Source organism: Apium graveolens, chromosome 5, assembly GCF_009905375.1.
Source record: "Apium graveolens cultivar Ventura chromosome 5, ASM990537v1, whole genome shotgun sequence".
NCBI lineage: Eukaryota > Viridiplantae > Streptophyta > Magnoliopsida > Apiales > Apiaceae > Apium > Apium graveolens.
This window is the reverse complement of record NC_133651.1, coordinates 18,237,588-18,256,917: the sequence shown is the minus strand read 5'-3', so window position 1 is coordinate 18,256,917 and position 19,330 is coordinate 18,237,588. Positions and strand designations below refer to the sequence as shown.

The following is a 19,330-nucleotide window of genomic DNA, read 5'->3' as shown; positions in this document are numbered from 1 at the left end:
GAAACTCTAATGATTATGGTGTTTATGTGATGAAGTACATGGACTACTTCACACAAGGATATGACTTAGCCGAGGTACCGAATTGGTCGCAGAAGGAGGTGGATACCTTTAGGTATAGGATAGCTAGGGAGCTTCAGCTAGGGAAGGCAAGGGGGATTCCCGGGATTCGTATGCGTAGGCGTCACGAAGCTTCGTAGTTGAATTTCATTTGATTTTAGGTTGTCGGATTATGTAGTTGGATTTCGTTTCATTTTAGGTTGTCGGATTATGTAGTTGCATTTCTTTTGATTTTATATTGTCGGTTTACGTACTTGGATATCATTGGATTTTATATTGTCGATTTTATTTGATTTGATTTTATTTTGGTGGATTTTGTGGATTTTGGATTGTTTTGGATTTTGGAGGATTATTTTGGTGAATTATGCTTGATTTCGGAGGATTATAGGTGTGTGGGATTTTTGTTGCCAATTTTGGTGAATTTGGTGGATTATAGGTGGTAAATTATGCTGGATTTTGTTGGCAATTTTTGTGGATTATAGGTGGTGAATTTCTGTATACAGTTTGCATTACAAAAAAATTCCTGCCCAGCCGCGGAAATTTTCCGCGGTCCCTCTTTAGCCCAACCGCGGAAAATTTCCGCGGTCCGTCCCTTTGGTTTTGTTCCAGAAAACAGAGCAGAAAAACAGAGCAGAAACAGAGGCATGCATGCAAACCTTCTGTTGAAATTGCTTATTTTTTGGAAGTTAGTCCTAAACTAACTTCCACTAATCCAAACCACTCTCAAAAGTCTTAAAATATGGTAATGAGTGATTTTCAAATTTATTTTTTTTTCATTTTTTACGTTAAATTGAAAATTCCTTAAAAAAGTCAACAAAAGTCAACGCTTGTCCAAATATTGAAAAAAACCTTTCAATATATTTCATAACAATTTGTAATGTATAGTTCGACTTGTAAATTTTAGTTTTCAATCTCAAATTTTTAGGTAATTCTCATAATATAATAAATAAAGTCAAATAGGTCGAAATCTCAAATTTCATACTTTAATTCATAGAAAATTCATATAAATTCATATAAAATTCAATGAAAATACATAGATTCGAATGAAAATTACACGATCAATACAGTCCACTAAATTTTATAAAATATATTGGTCCTAACCAAAAATACCTAGTATATTAGAAAGACCACCGGATAACCGGTGTTGAGCAACTCCTTGCGTAGTATCCACGAAGCATGCAATATGGTAGAGAACAAGTACACAACCATCACGGATATGGCCTTCCGTAAGTTTCCAAGGGTAAGGGTTGGAGTCGTTCCAAATGGTAACGGGAATCGTATTCGAGCCATCGTAGAGACGAAATCTTGCAAAACATGTCCCGCGTTCCCTCTCCGTCCCTCCCATTAGGTGTGAAACCCAACCCTTCACATATTCGATGCGTATTTGGTCCATATTACAACCCTCACGAGGCCTCAAGTTTACAATATTGGCAATCCGATCACATTTAACAAGCTTACCACCATTCCATCCGGATTTTTTCTATTTTCCATCGGCGTGTTGTTGCCCAAATTCAAGATCGGAAGGAAGTACGGATCCAGATGAGAGTTCACCAATCTCCACGGCTCAGTACCCTCCATCCAATTGCATGCCTCGATCCAATTTTTGGCCCTATAAGCCTCCTCATCGGGTGGGTACAAGTCCGTTTCGTCTTCCTCCACATGGGGCGGCTCGTCATTGTCCACAAGGGGCATCAAATCGGCACATGCATCTTCCATCTCACTAAAGGTTGGTGAGACCACATCTTCCTCGTCATTGTCCTCATACCACGAGTCGCTTGGTAGGGAGTCCGAGAATGTGTTGCTAACGTGGGAAACCGAATCACAATTATGATCGGAGTTGTTCTCACCACTATACTCGCTAGTCATGTTACCTATCACAATAAAACATAATTATATGACAATAATTGGCAATTATATGACAATAAAACATAACAAAAAAGAAAGCAATGTTAAACACTTAAAATTCAAATCCATTTAAAGATTACAACATTCGGTTACAAAATGGTACACCACTAATTATATTGCGATTCTTGAACATTTTTAAGATCTTCTAGTCTACTAGCACACTTCCTTTTATCATGGCCTTCCATTTGACAATAAGTGCACCTTCTTAGCGGCTTCTCTTTTTTACCAATCGATTCCATTGGACTTTTGAAACGAACGTCCTTCTTCCTCCCTTTAGTTTGGGACATCATAGGGTCAAGAATTATTTCTTCATGAGCACTTGCATTTGGAGCTTGCGAATTGCTTTCGTAAGATTTAATTCCATCAACGCTCATTTTTTCGAGAATTGGTATTTCTCGATTCATCACTCCAACGGCATAATCATACCGTTCCTTGGATGCAATGCTACTTTGACAAAAACTCATGGTTACCATTGTCATGCTATTAAATCGATCGGTTGAGGTCATCTCATGACTTTGTCCAACATCCAAATTGTAAGGCAACACACCATCAACTCTATTGGCATGCATTGTCCACCTCCGGTTTTTGTAATACGGGGGAATTTCCGAAACCCGTTTCTTAGTGAAGACCGCCAATAGGTGTCTACAAAGTAGCCCCGAATGTTCAAGCATTCTACACGTACACATTCCCAAAGAGCTTGCTTTCTCGAATGCCACAAAATAAACATTTCTTCTCATAGGCTCAGACATGGGCCTATAACAACTATAGTACGTATAAACATCCCCCATTCTCTCCCCTTCTTCACTAGCTCGTCGGTCTTTTTCAACAAAGTATTTTGAAGACTCAACCAATTCATCTTGAAATCTTCTAAATATTTCCTTAGTGTTGATACAAGAAGCATGATACTCCAATGTGGTATGCAATTTCATGGGACGTTTTAGATTAATGGTGAAATAATCTTCTTCCTTCTCCCTCATGAATTGCCTTGCCAATGCTTTTTGGGCATTTTCAATGAATTCCTTCAAACCCATTGCCGAACTCACATACTTATCAAAGAAAGAATTCATCCCCTCACTCCTCGATGTACTATTTTGAAATGCCGAAAATTTGTTTCTAGTATATGCAGGAATCCACTTGTGCTTCAACTCATATAACCCCTTTAACCATTTATGATCTTGCAAGTGATACTTTTCCACAAACGACGCCCATCTAGCTTCAAAAACATATTCGGTGAGAGATTTATAAATGCAATTGTTGAAGTCCGTCTTGAATTCCGGAAAAGCCGAATAATAATGAGCTAATTTCTCCGGGAATTTTTGACTAATGTGCCAAGAACACAATAAATGGGTAGTATTCAGGAGTACAACCGCAATAGCGCTTTCCATGGCTTGATCTTGATCCGTGATTATAGTCAATGGAGGATTATTCCCCACACCTTCAATCCAAGTACGAAGAATCCACTCAAAAGTCGACGCGTGTTCATCCCGCATCAATGCAAACCCGAAAATTACCGATTGATAATGATGATTGACTCCGGTAAATGGGACAAATGACATTGCATACCTATTTGTCCGATAAGTGGTATCAAAAGCCATAACATCGCCAAAATTTTGGTAAGCCATTATATATCTCGGATCAATCCATACTAGACACTTCAAGCGATTCTCTTCATCGACTTCGGTCCTAATAAAATATTTAGAACCACTTTCTTCATTCAACCTATGCAACAAGTCCAACCCCGCTTGGGCATCACTAATCTCAAACCTTTTCTTCCTCTCGTCTCTTAACACATTCCTAACATGTTGAACATTGAAACCAACTTTGTCATTACCTCCATGAATGTTACCAATCACATTCATCACTTGACAATTACGAACCCCCGAACCATAAAGCGTTTTTATCAAACTACGGGTCACGGTGTTGACATGTCTTTCTCGTTGTACCAAATTCATCTTACTAGGGGAAACAAGACCGTGGTTGTGTACCAATTCAAGGCTAGTTACCTCCCAGTGACGTTTTTTCTTTTGATAATTGACATACATCCTCACCTTGCACTCGCTTTTAGGAAGAACCTCTCTACGCCGTTTATTTTGACTACTCTCGGCGGCGACACTTTTTCCATAAAGCCTACAAACATATAAACGACCATATATCTCGTTGTCTTTATTACGATGGCTAGCTTGAATTTTAATAGCAAATCCATTTCGTAAAGCATAAGCCCTAAAAAAATGACCGGTCTCATCCACACTTTGAAAAATTTGATTCAAATATGGAACTCCCCCCCATCAATATTTTCATACAAATTTGCATCCTCTACATTATCATCTTCATCCTCACCCTCAACATTATCACTATCATTTTCAACCTCATTTTCAACCTCATTTCCATCACTTTCATCTTCAACATCAACCAAATCGTCATCTAAATTAATAAATTCCTCAATCTACAAAATCATCATCTTCAACATATACAGGGGTTTTAGGTTCTTCACTACTATTTAAACTATCAAGTTGTAAACTACAATCAATAGCCTCTTTTTTTTCATTTTGACGTTTATGATGAAACATACGAGTAAATAATTTATCCGCCATGAAAATGTGAAATTTAAGACAAGAAATATACCTTGAATTGACAAAACAACTTGAATTTCTTGATGAAAATGCCCCAAAATCGCCTAATATGTAAACTTGGAGAGAGTAGAATTTTTCTTGAAAATTTTGGTATTTTTTGTGGTGAAATGAGGTGCTGTTGGGATGCTGGGGATAAGGGGACAGCACCCAACCGCGGAAATTTTCCGCGGTCCGTCCAGACCAACCGTGGAAAATTTCAGCGGTCCGGATGCCATCTCACCCGTTAATCCCCCATCCAACGGCTGATAAATTATTTGTCAACAAACTTTAAACAGCAAACGGTTGCTAAAGACCTGTCCCCTATATATATATAATATTAATCGATCATACTACTTTACTCACTTTTTTAATTTTCCTCCACTAATTTATCATTTTTCTTAAATTTCGCACCCAAACTAAATGTTTACATTTGGCAGGGACGGCGGGAGTATAATTTAGTCTTCTTATATAGACTTTTATATCCACTCAACTAGTTTTTATATTACATGAAAGTGAACTTCACTCGAATATCGCTGATTCTTAAAAACTCGTGCATTACGAACATGAAGGAATCAGGAATGGTGAGGCACTGCAAAACCATTTTGTTGTTTTTGGTCGGTGAGAAATGAAAGTAATGGAATGTGATGAGTATATTTAATATACAATGATAGAGTTTTGAAGAGAAAATTTAATAGAGTTTGATGAGAATATTTGGGATGGGGGAATTGAGCAAATTTTTTATGATTGCAAATTAAAATTGATTTTAAAAAAGAATGAGGCATTTATTTTTAACATGGGTGCTCGAACTTTAATTAATATTGGGGCTAAATATCGATATGGTCACTTAACTCAAGCCCATGTATCAAAAAATACACTCTAGTTATTGGGGCCTCACTTACATCACTCTAGTTGACGATAATGGAAGGCCCGTTAGTCAGAGCCGTTGACCTGACGGGAATATGACGTGACAGTGAGTAGTTGGATAGAGTAGACATAACGGTCCGATTTTTGCTACGTGGATATCTAGCCTCTGTATAACGGCTATATAAGATATACAACCTCTGTATGCATGTATAAATTAGGGTTCATCAACTTAAATTAGTAGAATCTAAGTCCATCATATATCAGTTTAATTCATTGCACAAAATTGAAGGTAACATGTCGACAATCAGAAGCCCCATGGGTAGAAGCAGCGATAGTTCATCTTCGGTGAAAAAGGAAGAGCACCAAATATGTTTATGTGGGAGACGAGCTAGATCTGTATATCATGGACCTTAAAAAATCCTGGAAGGCGATTTTACACTTGTGCAATTCCTAAGGTAATTGTTTATTTTTTTTAACTTAAGATTTATGTAATTGTAAAAAGTTATTTATTTTTTGTAAATGTAGGCAGGAGAAGGATGCCATTTCTTTCATTGGTTTGAAGAAGATTTTTGTCCCAGGGCAATGTAAATGATTACTCACTAAAATCACAGGAGAATCTATCTAGAGGAGAAGTTGAAACTTGTTGAAGATGATCTAGCAGAAAGTGTTGAAAAAAAAAGATTTTGAAGGAGGAAATGAGGCTGTTAGTTGATGCAAGAATTCAGTTGGAGGCTGACAAATCAAACCTGAAAAAATAATTGAAGATCTGAATTGTCTTAGCTGTGATAGGGGTTGCATTTGTGTTAATGCTGATGTAGTTGTAGTGTAGTAATTGTTGATGTGTCGTGGTAGGTAGTAGTAGTGAATGGTATATAGTAGTGGCTGGTAACAGTCAATGTATGGTATATTTTGCAATGAATGAAAAGGTCATGTAGACCTAATTTTGGTCTTTGCGTAAATAGCTAAAGTATAATGTTTACTAAAAAAATTAATGGTTATGGAAACAAATTCATTCAACTGCATTTAACCATCAATACCAAATAGCAAAAGTGATACCCTGTCTTACAATCAGATGGTAAATAGATAAGTCTTACAATACCAAAAAACAAAATACATAAGTCTTGGAGAGGAACTTAACATTACATATTTAGAAGTGTGGAAATAGATCCTTCATAATCATTAGATAGATAATTCAGTCTGCTAGGTTAATTGGATCTTCTGGAGTGTTCTTGAATCCACTCAACCTTTTGAGCTCAGTACTCAATCTGAGTCCATACCTATTGCTGGGAGGAGGAGGAGGTGGTGGAGGGTTTTGCTGAGGTGGAGGATTCCCCATCATCCTTCTAGTGCTGCTGCTGCTTTGTTGTGCATTTCTGGCTGAGTTGTTGCTGGTTCCAGGTATGACTGCGGGAGTTGATACTGGTGGTGTGCCCCTTGGAGGATTGAAAGGAATTAGGCCTAGTGTAGGCATGAAAACAACCTTAGTGCCTACAGTCCCCCTTAGTTTGTCACTAAAATCTATATAGTCTTTGCCACTTTTCTTCCATTCATCTGCATTTTGACCCTTCACCAATGACATTTTCTTCCTTGAAACTTTTTTGAAAAATGCTAATGGCTAGTTCATCTGCTACCAATGGTTCATCTGTCTCAATCTCCTCTACCAATGCTTTTCCTTGTTCATCTTCATGCCCAAAATAATCATCTTCAAATAGTCTCCACACCTCATGCTCACTGTGATCTGATTCATTTTCTGATTCAGATTCTGGTGCTAGTGCCTTGCCTTTACCAGTATAAGATGCTTCCTTGACCTTGCTCTTCCCAGTTTGTGAAGATTGTGTTTGTGGTTCATTGATTTTAATCCCTTTTACTGGCCTTCTCACAGTGAGTTTCTGTCTTTTTAGTTCCTTGGCTGCTTTCTTCTTTGGAGTAGTGTTTGTGGGCTTCCTTTTACTCGCAGATTTTTGCTTTTCATTTTCTGCAGTTTCATTATTTCCAGCTGTGTCCTTAGTTTCATCTTTCCCTGGGCATTTTGATACTCTATGGCCTTCTTGTCTGCAGTTGCTGCAATGCATCACCCTTTTGTTGGAAAACCTTTGTAAGATAACACCTTGAGATGGTGTTGCTTGACTCCCTGACCCTCCTTCTTATGCCTCTCTCCTTCTCAACTTCTTAGGCCTTCCTCTAAGCTTTTAAGGTATGTCTGGAGGCAACAACTCCTCGGTAGCATGAAAGTCCCAGTATTCCTCCCCCTTCATAGCATCAAGTGAGTATTGATATGTTGCCAAGTATTTTTCCCTATTATAGTACTCTGAAACATAGTCAACAGGTCGGTGCCTCCTTGAATGAATTGCTGCAATGGCATGATGGCAAGGAATGCCAGTTAAGTCAAATATCCTACAATCATAGCTTCTTGCATCCAGGTCCACTGTCACTGATCTTGTGCCTAACTTAACTTCAAACTTTTTATGTCCATCCCATGCAGCATACCACTTTCTTGACTCAGTGATCAAGATATCCAAATATTTTTTAATTTTAGGACAAATCTGAAGGTCAAATTTCATCATGTCATCCCTTTTTTGCCTCATTCTTGTCATCAACTTGTAGTGTATTTCTTGTAACATAGTTAACAATGGCATAAACCTACAATTTATTATACATAATAAAATACATTATAGAATGCATGAAATACATAATAAAATGCATGAAACAGATGGTAAAATACAAAATAGAATGCATGAAATACATATTAAATTTCAATTTACCTTTCATTGATTATCCATGAATTGAAACTCTCTGACATGTTGTTGTCTGTGTTATCAACCAAGGAATGGGTGGAAAAAAATACCTTACACAACTGTTTTGGATCCAATTTAGATAAATGTGCATAAGCAGCCTTTGAGTGCTTCTCCAATTCTTTCATTGATCCGGTATATGCCACCTTGTGTGTAGCCCAAACAATATTCCAAAAAATCCTCTTCAACAAAGAGCTAGGGAACCTGCACAAAATATCAAATGGTTAGTTATACAAAATATCACAAAGTAGAAAAATAAAAATAAAAAAATGGCGAGTTTTACCTTTTTGTGAAATTGGAACACAGATGCCTTGTGCAAAATCTGTGTTCAACCCTAGGTAGAAGCTCCTTCACAGCATTTTCAAGCCCTTTTTGCTGGTCACTGATAATAGTCAAGCCCTGCCCTCATTCAAGTCTAAGTCATCACTCATCAAACCAATGAACCATCTCCATGAATCTGTACTTTCTGATTCTACAACAGCATAACATATTGGGAACATTTGATTGTTCCCATCTCTCCCTACAGCTGCTAGTAGCCGCCCACCAGTGACTGTTTTAAGAAAACAACCATATAAACCAATAACTGGTCTACACCCTTCCTTCCATCCAGCCTTCAATGCAAAATAACACACATATATTCTCTTAAATTAGACAGGGTCATCTGGATTAAGCCTTGTAGTTGAAATCTTCACAGTGTTTTTGGGGTTACTTAGCAAAACCTCATGGCCAAAGTCCCTAACCCTAGAGTAATGCTGCTTAAGACTCTCTGCAACTACTTCAAGTACAGCTTTCCTTAACCTGAGAATCTTAATTCTAGGGACCTCAATCTCCAATTCATTCTTGATAGTTTCTGCCATCTCCTTACAACTCCATTGTGGATTTTTCCTAATTCTGTCCCCAAATACCTCCACTGAGTACTGAACATTTGCCATTTTGTTATTGTATGGCTTAGTGCACAAGTGTGTGTCCACCAGTGTTTTAATTGTGCAAGCATGACCATCCTTGTCCCTGCTACACCATATGTAGAAGGGGCAATTAGCCTCACAACTTACTTGACACCTACGTGCATCATTAGTTATAAACTGCACAGCTCTTCTTTCACTAACTCCATATGTTCTCACTTGGTCCCTAAACTCTGCCATATTAACAAATTTTTGACCAACCTCCCATCTTGGAACACCACCAATACTTCTCTTGTTTCTCAATTTTTTACTTCTTTTTGGATTAGGTGGACCTACATAACCAATCTTAGCATTCTCATCCTCACTTGAAGAAGAGAGGGACCTCATAATTTGAGAATCAAACTCAGACTCCTCACTAGGGGACTTGGTGGGTATATTCATAGCATTATACATACTATCCTTAAATTTCTTAGCATTTTGCTTTATAACTTGTTCTTCCTCATCACTCACACAATCATCAGGAACTAAACTCTCTTCTTCAGAATCTTCACTGTCACTCATGTTTTTAAAGTCTGGATCATCAGGGTCCTCTGAATCATCACTCAAGTAGACACCATCACTCTCATTTTCTGGCTCACTCTGATTATTTTCCCTAACTGTTTCAATTTATAACATTTTATCTACAGGGGGGGCAGTCTTATTTGGATTTTGTTTTGGAGTGTTTGGTACATCAATTAGTTCATCAAGCTCAAAATGATCTACATACAAGTCTATTCTACCATAAGGCTTATGTATTTCTATCAAATCAAGAACATATTTATCATCATAAACCAACCTAGTACCATTCTTCAAATGAAGACCATCACACTTGAAATAGACAAAAACAATAACATCATATGAATATTTTTCAGCAAATTCTTCAAGATCACGAAATGACATAGTATCACAATCAAAATCTTTTATAACCTCTGTTCTTCCACCAACATACTTAATATTAGGAGGTGGTGTAAAATCACCGTGATGGTGAAGGTACACAGTAGTAGGCATGCTGTAAATACATACAAAAAGCATAAATTACATTAATCTAAACATATCAACATACATACACACAAAATCGACATTTTTTCTTCTCAATAATAGGTGGGTTTTTCGAATATACCTCTAATTGAAGACAAACAAAAGCACTATTCATAATGTATGCAGAATCTCCCAATCAATTGAACGATTTCGCCTTTTAGGGTTTTTTCGCCCAAATCGCCTATGGAACCTTAATTTGCTCCAAATGCCCGGATATGAATATATTAAACCGTTTTTTTTATGTTTTACCCGTGTTATAATTTAATTCAGCTTAGTTGTACGCCACATAATATGCCACATGGCGCCACGTCTGAAATGATGTGCGTTCCGTTAAAATTTAAACGATTCCCGTCAGGTCAACGGCTAACGGGCCTTCCATTACCGTCAACTAGAGTGATGCAAGTGAAGCCCTGATAATTAAAGTATGTTTTTTGATATATGGACTTGAGTTAAGTGACCATATCGATATTTAACCCATTAATATTGATTTGAATTGATTGGGAAAAAAAATGCAAAATATGAACTATAACTCCGTATAAAATAATTCAAATTTTATTCCAATACTACGATTTTCATCGATCACCTACCAAACTCGATTCGCCCACAAAAATCTCACTTTACATGCCAAACGATCAATTGTCATCACAAGTCATAATCAGATAAAATAGGTAATTAACTCTAAACAAGAAATTAATCAGTAATCACTAATCAATTCAACCAATTCAAGATTAAAAACATACTCCTACTTAGTCAAACTAAAAATAATCCTAATCCACGACCACATTTCAAAGCAATTCAAATAAACAGTCAACTCACCCTAATCACATCACCTAAAATCCCTAATCTCTAAACTACCACTCCTAATTAAACCCTAAACCAAATTCAAAATATTTCAACCGCCTTTCCAAAACCACCACCACCTCCTCCCTCCTTTTTGCGCCTCATTTCCATCACTTTCCGGTGATTATTCGAATGTTTTTCGCTCGAATAAGTCGGGCTAATTGCCGGTCTATACTCCGGCAATAACCGACCCGACTTATACCTCACTCCACAAGCATTACACAGCGTTTTCGCACCGAGCGGTCCGGTTCTCCACTGCGGAGTCTGCTGCACTAGACAATGGCTGCACCGCCTCCCTGACTGCTGTTTCTGCTTTTTCGCCGGTGGCTTTGTAATGTACGACTCTGCTGAGTGAGTGACGTCACTGTACGTTAAAAACGTAGGAGATGAAGATGATGATGACGTAGATGACTCACTGAGTGGCCACACTCGGACTCCGGTTCTCGGAGCCGAACCGGTGAGTTTGACCGGCGGTTTTTGAACCGGAAGTGTGAGAGAGTAGCCAGGGGTAGAATCGTCCACAAAATTAGATAACCACTCCAACTCTGCCAATTCATCCACCTAAAACATATACATACACACACTTATAAGTATACATCATCATTTTCACATTTAAAACCCTAATTCAAAAAAATCACGCAATTCGAGGTGAAAATTAACAGTAAAAAACGAAAATTTACCGGAACGGAGAGCTCGGTGTCATGAACCGCCACCGGAGGAGCCGCGACAATTTCGCGTTTGGCATCTGACACACAAACGACGCCGTTCTCTGTTTTGTCTTCAATTACATCGTCGTTTTCAATTTGCTCTGCTTTAGAAAAGTCTAGAAGCTCGTCGACGAAGAAATAATCCTCTTCGGAAACGACACCGTTTTGAACGACCGGCGAGCAACGCGTGTTCTCCCAAAACCCTCGCTCCGGTGAAGTCAAATTGTTTTTGAAAGCTCCGTTGACCGACTCCATTGTTGTATTATCTGAGAACAAGAGGATGAGAAAATATGAAGAATTATACGTATAGAGAGTGTGTATGTATATGTTATAGGTTTGAATTGAAAATATTTACCTGGTGAAGAAGATGAAGGCAAGAGGAGCGGATAGAATAGTAGATGAAATGAGAAATGAATGAGAAGTGTGGGTTTTAAATTTTAATAATTTCAAATTTCAATTCCTTTCACTTTTACTTTGTATTTTTATTTATTTTCCCAAATGGTAAATGTTCATGACTTGATAGATAGAAATAATTTATCAGTTTAGTAAAATCATGATATTTAAATGTTTTTTCTTATCAAAACTTTTATTCATATAAGAGAAATATCATTTAAGAGTACCATTTTTATGGTATTGGAATCAAAATCAGTATTTAAAAAATTAATTGATGCGGACCAGTACTGAGTGAGTACTTGAAAACAGGAGTTTAGGCAAATTTGATTTAAAAAATAATTATTTATAATTGACTCGATAATTGATTTTGGATTTTTATAACATTATAGTAAGAAATAAGAAATGATTTTTTATGAAATTAAAAGGTGCAATGTTACTTGAATTTTACTCTCTTGACTCTTAGTAAAAAGTTGGAGGTTTGCGTTCAAGTTTAAACAATGGAATTTATGAGGCAAGGCTAGAAGTTTCGTGTAGCAGGGGGCAATTGATTTTTCCCGCCTAAAAATAGAAAGTGATAATGTGGGAAGAACATTTAAAAATTGAACCTCATCCGTCCCCATTCTAGGCGGTGACAAGGACCGCCACACGTCATCAATGCAAATAGCAGTTATAGGGCGTAAATTGGTTGTAAATATTCGGTTTATCTATTGCTCAAATTTATTTCGATCTTTATTTTAGTAGTTTAATTTAATGTATAGACATATCTACTAGAGAAGAGCAAAAAATCGAAACCGGAAAAAACCGGATAAAATTGATCTGAGCAAAACAGATCTGAAATTGAAACCGTAAAATTAAAAACCGATCCTATTTAAATGGTTGGGTTCCGGTTACACGTTCAAACCGAACTGATTAAAACTGAACCGAACCGGTTATTAAAATAATAATTAAGTAATAAATATTATATAATTGATATACTCCCTCCGTCCCTCCCAAATATTTACATTTGGGTGGGGCGCGGAGTTTAAGAAAAATGATAAAGTAGTGGAGAAAAGTTGAAAAAATAAGTAAAGTAGTGGGACCGATTAATATTATATGTATAAAGTGGTTATAGTGGAGGAAAATAGTGGATGTAATTAATTTAAAAATTATAAAAACTTTACTATTTTTGGAAAGTTTTGAAATGTAAACAATTGGATGGGACATCCCAAAAAGGAAAGTGTAAACAAATGGGAGGGACAGAGGGAGTACATTTTAAGAACTATATATATATATATTTGAATAAGTGAAGAATACTAAATTATAATACACACCAGAGGATAATATATGTTTCAGATAGTTTATATTACTATCCAGAATTCAAAATGTGCACTACTAATTTAATGCACCCTAAATGATCAGTTGTATAGAGAATTTTGATCTTGTGAAAAGGTCGATAAAATCCTCCCAGTAGAATAGTTAATTTGTACCTAGTTTTGTTCCAATCACGTCAGGGTAGTGGAATAAGTGATCTATCCTATACTACTGTATCATGCTCTTTGAATCCATCTAGGTAGACGGTAGGCTGGAAGTCGGATTGAAAAACTAATTATTTTATTGATAAATTAACGCATTAATATGGTCTCGTTTGTATAGTACTTTTCATTTTTATATTTGTCGGTTTTCTAACCGAACCGGTATTTTTTAAACCGAAACCGAATCCGAATCGGCGGTTGCATGTCAGTCCTCTCTTACTGCCTTATAAGAACTTGGATTTTCAATTTTAGAAACCGAAGATATATAGTTGTGGTCCGGTTTTATCCGAAAACCGAGCTGAATCGGCCCATGCTCTCCCCTAATAACTACCGATAAGTGTACGTAAATCTTACTCCCTCCATCTCATATTATGTGTACTGTTTTGACTAATTTACAGTTATATTATTTAAATTTTGACTGCAAATTACGCATAATATATATACATAAAAGTCATTAAATAGGGTGTATTTTAATTTTTTTGCAATGATATTTATGGATAGAGTCTTGTAACTTAATTTAGTCAATGTTGAAATTATAAAATTTACATGGATAAAGAACATGACAAATATTTTAAAAAATATTTTTTTCATAAAATTAACTATTAAAATTGAATGGATGGTGTAGTAAAATTTTAATGTTAACACGGTGATGAAAGATATGTCAGTTTCCACATTAAACGTTGATGGAATTTAGAGTCAACTTCTATAAAGACCACATTTTTGTTGAAAACTACGGAGATCAATTATGTTCTGCTGTTAGGAATATATTGTGTACTTGATGATAAGTTAAACAAAACACCTAAGTAGATTAAATTTAGTGTATTTGTAGCTCTCGGCGGATGATCATTTTAACATTAATTGAGAGAGAAGCTTATGTATTAATAAGTCTTGTAACACATTTCTGCATTCTACAATACCTTAAAGATCTAGAAGTTGTAGGATATTCAAAGTCATGTTGACTACTAGTTTGATATGCAAAATAGCTTGGCTAATTGTAAATATTAGATGCCTTGTAATTTTGCATAAGTGAAATAGAGTTAACTGTTATGGAAGACTTTCAACGAATGATTCTACAAGTTTTCGACGGAGGACTCAAGTTACATTCAACGGATGATCTAATGAAGCTTCGATGGATGATTCAACACAGTTTCAACGGATGATCCAATGAAATTTCAACGGATGTTTAAATTCAAATTGCATTTGATAGTGACTTGACAGTCACATGGGTTGATTATATGCAAATGAAATGTGGCAGCCTATTTACAGGTTTTAGAGAACAAAGAAGCATTTCCATATTCATACTAACTTGAAGATATTCATAGATGCTGGATAGAGAAATGAAGAAGCATGTAATTAGACTAAAAAACTTTTGTCTTATTAGTTTGTCTTTTTATCATGTAACTTGGTGATATATAAACCAAGGGTAGCAAGTAGAATAAGTGTTATCATTCACGAGAATGTTATTCTTTGTAACCTTAGCAGCTCTTAGTGATATTGTTCATCACTGATAGAGTAGTTTAACCTACTGTAACAGTGTTTATTACGATTGAATAAACTACTACTTTGTGTTCTAAATCGATTTGATTGTATAAACACTATATTCAACCCCTTCTATAGTTTTATGTGACCTAACAAGTGGTATCAAAGCCTCTCTGTTGATTTACAAACAATGAGATCCAGTTTATAATCATGTCTGATGAAACACAAACTCCACCTAAGCCCACCAAAACTCAAGATACTCAAAATAATCAAACCCACAGTCGATATAAAAGTATTAGGGTTCCCATACTGAGAGCATCTGAGTATCCTATATAGAAGGTAAAGATGGTTATGTTTCTGAAAGCCACAGATCCAGAATACCTTGATACAATTAATGATGGACCATATAATCCTACCAAGCTTTCTGTTACAGTTGCTGATCAACCAGTAAAGACCATACCAAAGGAGAAAGATGATTACACACCTGAAGACATCTCATCTATTGCCAAGGATGCAAGGGTAAGACATTTACTTCATAGTGCAATTGACAATATCATGTCAAACATGGTAATTGGATGCAAGACTGCAAAGGAAATATGGGATGCTTTGGAGACAAGATGCCAGGGAACTGAAGCCATCAAAAAGAACAAGAAGACAATACTCACACAGGAGTATGAGCACTTTGACTCAAAATCTGATGAGTCACTAACTGATTTATATGACAGATTTGCGAAACTCTTGAATGATCTGTCACTGGTGGACAAGGAATATGATATTGAAGATTCAAATCTAAAATTCCTTTTAGCTCTTCCTGAAAATTGGGATTTGAAGTCTACTACCATAAGAGACAACTATGACCTTGCTGAAACTACTCTTGATGAAATTTATGGTATGCTCAAGACTCATGAACTTGAGATGGATCAAAGGAGCAAAAGGCATGGAAGAAAGTCAAAGATAGTTGCACTTAAAGCTGAGGAGGAATCTCCTAAAGTGGTTGTCTTAAAGAGGGACAAAGGAAATGCTCTCATCATACAGTCTGATTCAGAGTCATCATATTATGATGATGATGATTCAGAATCTGAAAATTTATCTGAAGTGGATGTTGATGCAGAGATGATGCAACTGTGTGCTCTTATGGTGAAGGGTATCACAAAGATAGCCTACAAGAAATTCAGAAAGGGTAAGAAGTTTTCCAAGAAAGGTGGAAATTCTGAAAAGAAAGGGTTCAGAAAGACTGAAGGCAAAGGAGGAAAGTCTGACAGAGGAGACAACTCAAATGTTAAATGCTACAATTGTGGTGAAAGAGGCCACATCTCTCCTGACTGCAAGAAAGGAAAAGGTGATAAAGGCCAGGCACTTATCACAAAGAAGAAAAACTGGGCAGACACTTCAGATTCTGAAGAAGAGGTGAACTATGCTTTGATGGCAAATGATGATAGTAGTTTTGGAACTGTTGAATTAAAGATACCTCATTCAACTCTTGCTTTTCATACTGATGATATTTATGAGATAAGATTATATCTTAAAACCATGTTCATTAGTTTTAAAGACCAGACTTTAGAAAATGAAAGATTAAAATCTGAAAGTCTTGCTCTTAGAAACGGAAATGACTACTTAGAAAAAGAGTTAATTATAATTTCATCAAACTCAGAAAGAAAGAGATGAGGCTTTGTATGTTAAAGATGAACTGCTAAAACTGAATAAATCTCTTAAATCTGAACTAGAAAAGGAAAAGGAGATAATCAAAACTTGGACTAACTCTGGAAAAACAACTCAGAAAATCTTAGAAAGTGGAAATTGGAAAGGACTAGGTTACCTAGATGATAAAGAATAAAAGGAAACCGTGTCATCTAAACCAAACTTTACCAAGAAAGCTGAAAAGCCTAAAGTTAATCCTGTCAAGTTTGTGTCACATTCAGACAAGTCAAAATATGAAAAGATGAAAAACTCTAAAACATAAGTCAAAGAAAAGTCAACTTCTGACAAATTAAAACAGGATAAACCAACTATTGTAGATATTGGCTTAATGATAAAGAAGCAGCTTAAGTATACACTGAAAGAGATTAAAAATGTGAACAAGGTAAAAGAAGCTAGGAAAAATAGGAATGAAAAGGAAGTTGTGAATAAAAGCAATAATTATATGCCTGTTCATAATGCTCCTAGAAAGAAATGCTATAATTGTGGAAACTCTAAACATCTTGCTTCTTTTTGCAGGAAAAACAAAGATATAAACTCTTTACCTCCTAGATCAGGAGTTAAGAGTCAGTCTGTTATACTTGTAAGGAATATCATTGTAGTAGTTTATGGCATTATATTTATACTTGTAAGGAATATCATAGTTTTTACTATGATTATTATCAAATAAAACATTCTTTAAAGAAAGTTAGTGTAATTCCTTCTAGTATAAATTCTGATGCAAAGTCTGATATAAAGTCTGATAAAAAGCATGTTAGCATAAACTCTGAAACTAAATCAACTGCAAATGCTAACAAACTTAAAAAGGCCAAAGGATCCAAGCAAGTCTGGGTCCTTAAAACTAATCGATAGTGGTCTTTGTGATTGGAGGGCAACAGGAAAAACATCCTGGTTCTGGACAGTGGATGTTCAGGACATATGACTGGAAATAAAGTCCTGTTATCAGACTTTGTAGAGAAAGCTGGCTCAGGAGTTTCTTATGGAGATGATAACATGGGAAAGACTTTGGGATATGGCAATATCAATCTTGGGAATGTCATAATTGAATCAGTAGCTCTTGTCTCAGGACTTAAACATAATCTGCTAAGTGTGAGTCAAATATGTGACAGAGGTTATCATGTGGATTTCTTTGAAGAACATTGTGAAGTTGTAAGTAATTCTACAGGCAAGGTGGTTCTGAAAGGTTACAGACATGGTAACATATATGAAGCCAGACTTTCAACAAATTCTGATGGTTCTGCAATCTGTCTGTTAAGCAGAGCATCAATTGAAGAAAGCTGGAATTGGCACAAGAGACTCTCTTATTTAAATTTCAACAACATAAATGAGCTAGTAAAGAAAGATCTTGTGAGAGGACTTCTAAAATAAGTATTTGCTCCTGATGGTCTTTGTGACTCATGTCAAAAGGCAAAATAAAGAAAATCTTCATTCAAGAGCAAAACTGAATTCTCAATTCTTGAGTCTTATCACTTACTGTATGTTGAGCTATTTGGTCCAGTCAATGTCATGTCCATTGCAAATAAGAAATATGCTATGGTTATAGTGGATGAGTTCACAAGATACGCTTGGGTGTATTTCTTACACAAGAAGAATGAAACTGCATCTACTCTAACTGATAATGTTAGACAGCTGGATAAGTTAGTCAAGAATTCAATTATGGAAGAGTTCTGCAAAGAGCATGGAATAAAGCATGAATTTATGCACCTGGAACTCCACATCAGAATGGAGTTGTAGAAAGAAAGAAAAAGACTCTTATTGAAGCTGCACGAACTATGCTTGATGAAGCAAAACTACCAACCTATTTTTGGGCTGAAGCTGTGTAGACTGCTTCTTTTACACAGAATGCTACACTCATAAACAAGCATGGAAAAATACCATATGAGATGGTGAAGAAATAGAAGCCAAATCTGAAATACTTTCATGTATTTGGATGCAAGTGTTTTGTTCTTAAGACTCATCCTGAACAGCTGTCAAAATTTGATCTAAAAGATGATGAAGGAATTTTTGTTGGATATCCACTTTCCACAAAAGCCTTCAGAGTCTATAATTTAAGAACAAGGGTTGTCATGGAATCTATCAATATATCTTTTGATGATAAAAAATTACTGGACTTGAAGATTTCAATGATCATGATCAGCTGAGATTTGAAAATGAAGATATAAATTCTGATTCTGTAAATTCTAATGACCTAAATCCTGATCCTGTAAGTTCTGATGGGTTAAATTCTGATGTCATTGAAACTGTGGTAACTACTCCAAAGAAAAATGCACCTGTTCAGGGGGAGAAAGCTGGTGAACATACCACATCTCAAGACTCTCAAGAAGCATCAGAACCAGTCACTGGCTCTTTAAGTTCTGATTCATTAAGTGTTGATGAGCCAAATTCTGACAATTCTGAAAACTCTGATTCTTCAATTCCTGAAGGATCCAACTCAAATTATGGAATCTCAGAGAGCATAACTTCAGGGGGAGCTTCAGAAAATGCTGATGGAGATAGCAT

The 19,330-nt window shown here is 36.1% G+C and overlaps 2 protein-coding genes across 3 annotated transcripts; both read right to left on the bottom strand.

The window, feature by feature from the left end:
* Positions 1 to 1,476: 1,476 nt before the first annotated feature.
* On the bottom strand, positions 1,477 to 6,906 carry LOC141659873 (protein FAR1-RELATED SEQUENCE 5-like). The gene is made up of 3 exons (XM_074466799.1): positions 6,713 to 6,906; positions 2,189 to 4,182; positions 1,477 to 1,928 (listed from the first exon to the last, which is right to left on the bottom strand). The coding sequence occupies exons 1-3, from the start codon at positions 6,904 to 6,906 to the stop codon at positions 1,477 to 1,479; spliced, it is 2,640 nt and encodes an 879-aa protein (XP_074322900.1).
* A 3,853-nt stretch (positions 6,907 to 10,759) lies between these two features.
* LOC141723937 (GATA transcription factor 6) lies at positions 10,760 to 12,244 on the bottom strand. Of its 2 annotated transcripts, XM_074525899.1 has the most exons (3): positions 12,109 to 12,244; positions 11,727 to 12,019; positions 10,760 to 11,607 (listed from the first exon to the last, which is right to left on the bottom strand). In XM_074525899.1, exons 2-3 carry the CDS (start codon positions 12,006 to 12,008, stop codon positions 11,089 to 11,091), a joined length of 801 nt encoding a protein of 266 aa, XP_074382000.1. In that variant the 5' UTR covers positions 12,009 to 12,019; positions 12,109 to 12,244; the 3' UTR covers positions 10,760 to 11,088. The 2 variants fall into 2 exon arrangements, with proteins under 2 accessions (XP_074382000.1, XP_074382001.1); XM_074525900.1 differs by lacking the exon at positions 12,109 to 12,244 and having other exon boundaries at positions 11,727 to 12,102.
* Between the last annotated feature and the right edge of the window lie 7,086 nt (positions 12,245 to 19,330).

Excerpts from the sequence above, each read along its gene's own strand:
- LOC141659873 (XM_074466799.1), bottom strand. The coding sequence starts at position 6,906 with ATGCCTACACTAGGCCTAATTCCTTTCAATCCTCCAAGGGGCACACCA. Across the intron at positions 4,183-6,712 it reads CCTCCTCCTCCCAGCAATAG|GGCTTATGCTTTACGAAATG; the intron begins GTATGGACTCAG and ends TCATTTTTTTAG. Across the intron at positions 1,929-2,188 it reads AAGTCCAATGGAATCGATTG|GTAACATGACTAGCGAGTAT; the intron begins GTAAAAAAGAGA and ends TTATTGTGATAG.
- LOC141723937 (XM_074525899.1), bottom strand. The coding sequence starts at position 12,008 with ATGGAGTCGGTCAACGGAGCTTTCAAAAACAATTTGACTTCACCGGAG. Across the intron at positions 11,608-11,726 it reads ACACCGAGCTCTCCGTTCCG|GTGGATGAATTGGCAGAGTT; the intron begins GTAAATTTTCGT and ends TATATGTTTTAG.